This window comes from Tachypleus tridentatus, chromosome 11, assembly GCF_004210375.1.
Source record: "Tachypleus tridentatus isolate NWPU-2018 chromosome 11, ASM421037v1, whole genome shotgun sequence".
Taxonomy (NCBI): Eukaryota; Metazoa; Arthropoda; class Merostomata; order Xiphosura; family Limulidae; genus Tachypleus; species Tachypleus tridentatus.
In genome coordinates, this window is record NC_134835.1 from 18,186,793 (window position 1) to 18,196,629 (window position 9,837).

The 9,837-nt window shown below is 30.9% G+C and overlaps 1 protein-coding gene across 1 annotated transcript; it reads left to right on the plus strand.

Annotated features, from left to right (window-relative positions):
- Nucleotides 1-549: 549 nt before the first annotated feature.
- LOC143231299 (U3 small nucleolar RNA-associated protein 4 homolog) lies at nucleotides 550-9,827 on the plus strand (the record flags this gene model as incomplete). Its single annotated transcript, XM_076465849.1, is given in 4 exon segments — nucleotides 550-634; nucleotides 3,956-4,124; nucleotides 9,196-9,271; nucleotides 9,696-9,827. Coding segments are annotated over 4 exon segments (462 nt in total), but the record flags the coding sequence as incomplete, so codon positions are not given.
- Between the last annotated feature and the right edge of the window lie 10 nt (nucleotides 9,828-9,837).

Genomic DNA, 9,837 nt, shown 5'->3' on the forward strand with positions numbered 1-9,837 from the left:
GATAAGATTCATTATCTTAGTATTGATTGATATTTTCGAAGTAGTAGCCAACACTAAAATATTGGCAACTTGGCAAAACATAACACCAATATGTCAGCACATCCCTAGCTCTCAGTATCATGCTACAAAATATAGAGAATAAACAAAACATAACACCAATATGTCAGCACATCCCTAGCTCTCAGTATCATGCTACAAAATATAGAGAATAAACAAAACATTACACCAATGTGTTAGCACATCCCTAGCTCTCAGTATCATGCTACAAAATATTGAGAATAAATTTAAACAAAAAATAGATTACATCAGTATGTGAGATCTTATATAATAATTTTGTACAAGTTTGTTTGTATACTGATTTTTAAAAAAAATTTTAAACACCAAAACTGTGGTAGACTGACAAATCTGTGTTGTTCATTGTGAATAAGTAAATAATTAATAAGTAAGTAATTAATTTGTATAAATTTGTAATATAGTTCACAGAACCAAAGTTAATATATATTACTATATTTATTCTTATCTTTTTGTTCTTTTCTTCCTTTCTGGTAGGTAGGGACTGAAGATGGTTATGTGTGTTTATTTCATGTTCAAGATGATGGAGTTGACTTTGAAAAAACATTTGATCGCCAAGAGGGTGAGTTTTTGTCTTTGAAAAAGCAAGTTACTGTTGTACATTATTTCTATTTGAGAATACCTATGGTAGTGTTATCCTTCATAATCTTTCACTTTTCAGGTGTTATGTGATTCTTACCTCCATCTGGTTGTTTAGAATTGTCCATTTCTCAGTTTTTCTTTGATTGGTTTTAGTTGAAGACTGTGGCTAGTTGTTAAGGGCTGTGTAATTTTATAACTGTAATTTCTAGTTGATTAATAGTATGCACTAGTTATGGGTAATTTAAGTTTTTAATCAAGTTTCTTTGTACTTTCATGATTTTGTCTGTTTTTATATCTTCTTTTATAAAGTCTGGAGAAAATCATATTCAACTTTAATTGAGGTATCGAAGATGCTTTATTAATAAACTAAGTAAACAATTAGTAAACAAAAAATGGTTTATTATATTTTTGGAATATAGTTTTTAATTATCAAGTTACAATTCAATTTGCAGGTATGGGATAAATATTGTAGATAATATCTTCAAGTAAAGTATGGTTTTTTTTTACTCATGGTTTGTGTAAAATTGAACCGATCAGTAAGTAAGCTGTCAGGTTTTATGTGTTTGTGGGCTGGAGTTCTTTACAGTAAGTATCTGTGACTTGGTGGGAATACATTTTCACAATAAATTAATAGCATATATTAAAATAATATATATTAAGACAAATCAGATATGTATACAAATGTTCATTACACGGTTAATTACCACAGTTGTACCTAGAGGTTGGTTCAGTTACTTTAGAATGCAAGTGATAAGACAAATTATTTATTCTCTTCTCTATTGTTACAATACAATCTGTAACAATTTCACTTTAGAAATCACCACAATATGCCTTTTGTTGCTATACTCATTGCTTCCAGGTAACATGTCACATTGTCAGCACCTACTGGTTGCTCTTGTTGCTAGTGGTCCGATCAAATTCAAAGCTACTCTAGTGAATGATTCTACTATGAAGAGGCACCTCACCCAGTGGCAAATGGGCTTCTTTCCCTCTAGGTACAATGCTTTGTTGGATTTTACATGTCCTGCAAAATGTGGTCACATCTCAAATGGAAATTACTGTGATTTCGTCTGCCATTAGTTTTGCTCCTAAATATCCTCTCACAATTAAATCATGAGTTAACTTCATTGCATGAATTTGGTATTTTGTTGTTATAATGATCAATTTAATTTCATCATTATAACTACCTTGATAGATCCAACACTCTCTTCTGGACTTCTATTGTCTCAGTCTTTTCTCTTTTGTCTGTTGGTCTACTTTCTCCCAGACTCTGCTCCACAGTTTCTGCAGTGGATGATCTTTCTTCTTTGCTTCCTTCAGTTTCCATACACCTATACTTGGGTTGTCTCACTTTTCAATAATTTGAAGGAGGTTTGTATCTTGCTTGCTGTTCTCTTCTTGAGCTCTTGTAGTGACTGCATATGCTTCATAAGGTTTCTTTCTGTTTGGTTCCTCCAAACTTCTACTGCTTGGTATATTGCCAGTCACCAAGTTGTAGAAGAGTTCTTTACCACACATAGCCTCAAAGTCTCCCTTTATTGTTGCCATGGGAAAGTTTCTCACTGTTCTCTCAGTCAGTACATACAGATGAACTTTGTCTGTCATCTGGTCATCATATACTAGACTAGTTCTTACTGTTGTACTGCTTCAACCAGTGTTTCACAGGACTATCAATTTCTTGTCCCTGACATGACCTTCACCTACTAGCATGTTGTGGTTTGTCAGCACATTTCCTGTGCTCTTGTCACTGCTAGCACTGTTGATCCATTGGCATTAGTTGTGCACTGATCAACCATGGAAATGGTAATTTCTTCTTGTATTGGAGCTCATAGGTTGTCTCTATTCTGTTTCTTATGGTAGAGTATCCATGGTGACAGTTACTCTTTAGTTGTTTCTTGCCAGCACTGGTCATAGACTTGCAGAATCTGCAACATACTTATTTTATAAGTGTAGTATCTCTCATCTGTTAACCTCTTGTAACCTTTACTTGCATACTACTGTTAACCTCTTGTAACCTTTACTTGCATACTACTGTTAACCTCTTGTAACCTTTACTTGCATACTACTGTTAACCTCTTGTAATCTTTACTTGCATACTACTGTTAACCTCTTGTAACCTTTTACTTGCATACTACTGTTAACCTCTTGTAACCTTTACTTGCATACTACTGTTAACCTCTTGCAACCTTTACTTGCTTACTACTGTTAACCTCTTGCAACCTTTACTTGCTTACTACTATTAACCTCTTATAACCTTTACTTGCGTACTACTCTTAGTCAGCCACCCCTGATTTGACTTTAACTGGTTATTCCCTGTAAGATTAATCCTTTCATCCATGTATTTTTGTAATTTCAGAAACAGTGCCACATTATTTGAGCTTGTGATTATGAACTATTCACATATTAATAGATCTGCTAATCTTTCAAAACTATTTTCACACTTGGCCATGTCAGTTGGAGTTCATTATTGCCATAGATATGCCACAAACTGAATACAGTTTCTCTGATGTCAGGTTTAACTTTCCTCAGTAAGATCATAGCATTTTAACAAGGCCATTTGTAGCTTGTCGTAAAACATGACATATTCTGATGTCATGCCAACATACGTTTCTAGGCCTTTTCCTGTGAGAAGTGGGCTGAGATAGACTGGCCAGTCACCTTTGTACCACTTCTGACTTTGGGCAAAACTTTCATATCTCTCCAGGAAAGCATCCTTGTTGCTTTCTCTTCCTAAAATTTGGGCAACTTCCTCTCTTATCTCTTTAGGTTTTTGAGCCCGAATCATTCTCTGTCCACTTTTCAAGGTCAGTTACCATCATTGTAATATCTACAATATTTTTTGCTGCTACCACAGTTTTGTTTATATATTCCTACTTTACCTGTTGTTGTTTATGTCTACTGCAGTTTACTACTGTAGGATCCTGGCAGGCAGTATTTCTCTGTTTATTTTGGGAATAACTCTACATGGAGGATGTGTCACTCTCTTGTTATTTTAATCATAGGCTGGCACAATACACTTTGGCTTGGGTAGGGGTATGGGAGCTTTGTTCAAACCTTGTGATGTGTATGAAATTACATAAAAGTAGACACTAGGTAGTAGCTGCTTGGGGAATATCTATCTGAAGTACAATTTAAAAAAATCTTAGCTTTCATGAAATTATCCACAATTTTTTTTTGTCAAGGATTGTTCTGTTTTGTTAACTTTTCTTAGAACTTAAAAGCTGTTTTTTCTTGCAATTTGTATTTTTTGTAAGAATTATTTTGTCCTTTGTATTTGGAAGTCATATTTCTGTTTTTGCAGGACGTATTCTTTGTCTGGCATGGCATAAGTCAGGAGATATTTTGGTTACTGGATCTATAGATACAATTAGGATTTGGAATGTACACACTGGTCATGCTAAAGATAGAATCATTGTAGGAAGACTTGAACGTAACACAGAGACAATTGTTTGGTGTTTGGCGGTGACCAGGTGAGTTACTTCAATAATTCCTCATTTGAACAAGTGATGATAATTTAGTTCTTGTAAATCTGATGTCTTAATGTTTTTAGTTTCAAAGTAATTTATGTCTGAATCTTTAAAATGTGGCTTTTGAACATACTGTTGTCATATCAAAGGTATACAAAATCAGTTACATGTTTAAGTTTTATTGAACCACACCTACATTCATCATAAATTTTTTTATGAAACTACCTCACTAATTGTTTTAAAACTTATTTATAAAGCTTATTACTGTCTTTGTTAGCAAGTTTCTTGCTTAATGACCAAATCATTGAAATATAAACACTTTAGTTGAGAGTGATCATTTCATTCCTTCATCTTGTGCTATATTTATTTAGAAATGTGAAATTTGCACTTCTCTATGATAAAAGCTGTGTCTAATGTTTGGTTTGATTTTTATTTTATTTCTGTAAATTTTGTAAAGCTATTGAGTTATTCACTTGTGCATGAATTTTTAATAGTTAGTGCATGTGTGTTCACTTTTTTGTCACAAATTACAATACATAACTGGAACTGCTTTTAAACATTAAACATAGCAAAATTACTGATTGAAGAACAATAGACTAATCCTAAACTTTTAAGCTGTACCAAACTGTCTTCAATACTAAACCTATCTTTCACTGAATTGTTTGGGTTGAACACAGTTTTGAAGTCTTATGAATTTGTAATTAATTTTATGCAAAACAGCATTATTGAAAAACTGATAATGTAAAGCTGAGGAGTTAAACCATTTGCATATCAATAGATATTTTATTTGAAAAAAGAATTAGATGCCACAGTTGATAGCCTATAAGACTGCCTAAATCTAATTATGTATTTCATTTTTTGCATTTCACTCTGTTGATTACTAATTATTGTATATATTCTGTGTTTGGACGGGTCATTTGCTGCTATTTTAACCTTTCTGTCACAAGCTGGTTTGTATCCATCCAGCTCATAACCATGAAAGTATCCATTAGAGTAATTATACAATGATTTTTAATAATATACACATATCCGTCCAGAATGTTGGTGGATATTGATAAACAATGCAAAACTTTTTGCACACAAAATATCAGATTTGTAAATACAGTATTAAGATTTTTTTTTATTCCAAGACTTGCTTGTAAATGTTTTTATTTTAGAATGTTGACTATCTAATGTGCAAAGTAAGTTTGATTTTAAGATTAAAAATACTTTTATGTATCAGAAAATTCTCATATTTCACATATGAAATATTTACATCTCCTAATAATTATCAAAGTTTTTTTAGAAAAAACTTTATATTCTGTCTGCTATTTTGATTACTGCTTTTTTTACTTTTAGAATGACTACAAATTGTAACTTGACAACACAAACATTTTGTCTAAAGAGCTTAAATTTCATAACAATATACATTTGTATATATTTGTTTGCATGGCTAACAGTATCATTATAGAAGTTGCAGTAATGCAGAACACGTGCATTCATGTTACTGTATCCAAGATTTTATAAGTGGCCTTTACAGAGAGATCTCTATTGGCTGTATTTTAGTGGACTAGCATTTCATAAAATATAATCAGTTTAATGTATTATGTATGTTCTTAAAATAAAAATAAGTTCTTAATTTTCATAAATTTTTCTTAAAATATAGAACATTAAAGAGTTATAAACATTTATTTCTTCTAGTTATGAAATTTGAACTTGTTTGTTGCTTGCCATAGGCTGATAAAGTTTATCAAATTTTACACGTGGAATATGTGAAAAAAGAAATTGTTTTAAAGTTTTGTATATATATTTTGAAATACCATAAAATCATAAATTACTATATAAGTACCATAGTATCCCACTATAATTACTATACAAGTACCATGGTATTCCACTATATCAAATTTTGTACATAATCTGTATTTGGGTCTAAAAATGCGTGAAGTTTTGAGCTCACTGAAACATTTCAAATCAAGCAACAAAAATGAGTTTGTAGCCTAAATATTTTGGAAAATACTGAGAAAGCTACTAGGGGGACATTCTGAGTTTTTGATTGGTTATTTAGGTGTATGTAATCAAATCTTTCCAAAATGAACAGAAGTTGACAGAGTCATTGCATTTATTCAGTTCATGAATGATATTTCAGAATATATAAAAGATATATTTTACATTCTAGCTTGTCAATATTGTTAATTTGAGTACCTAATTCATAAGAAATTGCAGACTTTGTATCTGGAAATCACAATAATCTAATTTGATCCAAAGCTCCTTTTTGCATATCAAGTGATATACAAAAATTGATATTTAAGATTTTTTAAATATATACTTTTTAAACTTAGAAATTAAGTAATTTATAATAGTAAAACTTAAATTATAATCTACAATTTGGTACCAAACTTACACACATTCATAAAGTAGTAGTTAAATAAAATTTTGAATGCAAGTCAACAAATGTTAGGATATGACTGTTGATCGTGCTAGTAAGGTTAAGAATGGTTTTTATGACCAAAGATAAAACTGTTACAAAAACCAGAAGATATTTTGTATCCAACTTGTAACTTTCTTCAGACAGAGAGACTTATCAGCTGTGTTTCAAGCATTTTTTATTTATTTTCTGTATAACACGTAATCACAACTCTTTCATGATTATACCCAAAGTATTTCACCCAGTTTTGTTCTGTGTGTTGATTAAAATATTTTACATGATTTTAAAAATTCAAATTTAGAAAAAATGTTTCCCCTGAAAATCAAAGTCCCTCATTATGAGGTTTATATATCTTATGTAAAATAATGACATTTTAGGATATTGGATGTATATCATTGTTAGAATAAACTATTATTTACCTCTTTCTTCAATATATACTTCACTTTTCTATACGAAGAGAGTATCTCCCTGGTTGGCTGGTTTAATCATAATTCTTTGCATTCCTGTAATAATGATAAAGTATCTTTTTCTTTGGATAAGCTTCTTTATTTGTATATTTTTTGAAATTAAATAATTTAAATATCAGTGTACATAATTTAAACTGTTATAATAAATATATACAGCTTTTCCTTTTCTTTATTATTTGTTTTTTTCCTTTATATTATTTATCTACTATATTATATAAATTGTATCACATTGTTTCACTTACTTATCTGCTGCCATTGTTTGTTGTATGTAAACTCACACTAGCATGCAAGTTTTGAAAACATAATCCATGACCATAGTAAGACTCAATGAGATAGGATTAAGGTAAGTTCTGAGAAAGTGTGTGTGTGATGGGAGTTGCCATATTCAATACAGTAAGCTCTTGTTAGAAAGGCAGGTATGCTATTCAGTCATATCCCTTCCCCTTGTTGAATCAATTTATTTCAAGAAGAATATTCTGGCTATTAACACAATTCTTCTCAGAATATCTCTGAAGATGGTATCATATATATGATGTTAGCCACTCAGTAATTATTATTTGGTAATAAAGTTGTTAGTAACTTAATTACTTTGCAGCCAGGTTCTCTATTTGGTAATAAAGTTGTTAGTAACTTAATTACTTTGCAGCCAGGTTCTCTATTTGGTAATAAAGTTATCAGTAGCTTAATTACTTTGCAGCCAGGTTCTCTCTTTGGTAATAAAGTTGTTAGTAAATTTATTACTTTGCAGCCAGGTTCTCTATTTGGTAATAAAGTTGTTAGTAACTTAATTACTTTGCAGCCAGGTTCTCTTCTGAGTTTAAATTCATGAACAGTAATAACTCATTTACAAAACTACAATAACTATAACACATATGCTTTAAGTATAAAACACGGAAACCATTCAATTTCTTAGAACCCAAAATTTTTGTTGTTGTAAATGTTTAATTTAAAATGAAGTAAAATCTGCCACATATCACAGTTATATGGCATGTTATGAAATACGCTCACTACTGCCGACCTAAGATAGCTACTAGAATTATATGTTGGCAAGTTTAATGGTGATGCTAACACCTTTTTGACAGATAATGAAAGAACTTGTATATTCTTATAATTATTATACATTAATTTTGTCTCACTACATCTTAATTATTAAAATAACCTTTGAACTCCATTTAGATATTGTGTACAACTGATTCAGAAAAATCCCTTCTTAGCCTTGAAGTTCACGCATGACCAAGACTACTGTAAACCTATGAGTAGGATTTTTGTAAAGCAATAAAATAATTGCAAACAAGCTGGGTAACCAGTAAATTAGTCTATTACCTTTATGCAATATGATAGTGCTGAACATAAAATGACCAGGTGGTTACAGTATTCAAATTGTAATCTGTGAGTCAAAGGTTTAAATGCTGTCATTGAATGTTCTTACCATTTTAACTGCAGGAGCATTATAATGTTGTGGTAAATTACAGTACATTTCACAATATATTCAAGATATTTCTTGAGTTTCTTCACATGAAGGCAAGCAGTTAGTAAAGGTCTCTGACTTAATAGCTGAAACTTTAACATGTACCTTTCATAAGAAAAAAAAATGAAGTTCTTGGGCATTGCAAGGAAGAAAATAGTCCAGTTTTGCAGGTGATATAAATTTTGCTAATTTTAAAACCCTGAAAGCTATAAAATGGAAAATGAAGTCAGTTGTATTTGTATTTAGTACTACCACCTTCACAAATTCATTGTTTTTAATAAGTTGAGCTAGAAAAAAAGCAACAAACATGTAGAAAGATTTGTGTTAAGTTTTATCAACACAGGAGGAAAAGTTAAATATTTATATTCTCAAGATAAGAATTGGTATAGGAAGAGGAAACATTGAAATTAGGGTTAGCAGTTTTGTTTGTTTTTTTTTATTATTTTGTTCACAACAAATTCAAAATAATATTCATCAAATAAAATGCTCACAATGAAAATTTCAGTTGTAGTTTTATTTTGATGACAGAATTTATTTAAATGCGAGTGAAGTTACTTGCCCATTTTAAAAACAAAATGTTGCACTAGAAAGGGTTAATAATTTGACATAGATGATTGTATAGGGTACCTTTTATGACAATGACTGACATCTGAACCCTATATCTCTGTAATTAATACTAGAAAAGAAACCATGGTAAACATGTTGACATTTTTTTCTATTTCTCCTATTCCTTAGTGACTTGACTATAATCAGTGGAGATTCCTGGGGTAGAACATCTTTCTGGGATGCAGAAACTGGAACTTTAGAAATGGTAAATTTTGGTTCCTTCTTTAAAATGATAGTTTTCATTATTAGTAATAATTAACAATTAAATTTTAAAAAGTAAGAAGAAACTTTGTGAATTGTCATTGTCAGAATTTCTAAAGCTGCTCTTCGTGTGTTTTATTTTCTAGGGTGTTAGAAGCCACAAAGCAGATGTGTTGGCATTGTGTCTGACTGAGGTAAGATACTCATACAAATGGATTAGCTAAGTTTATTTCTGCAGGTTGCTCTCTGTGCTCAGTTTTTTATCTATCATTTACAATTAAGTTTCAATACTACAGTAAAATTAACCTTATTGAACTTACAAGTATTAGTGAATTTTTGTGATATTGATAATACTATTATGTGTTCATTTCCTGTAAAGAGAATTATTGTTTTTATGCATGTTTTAATATTATATTTATAATAACCAGGATGAAAACAGTGTTTACACAAGTGGAGTTGATCCCATAGTCATTCAGTTTACAAGAGTTCCAACACAACGAGTACAGAGAGAAGGTCGGCTTCAGTGGGTCAGGTCAATGCAGCGGGTCTTACATACATGATGTAACGATC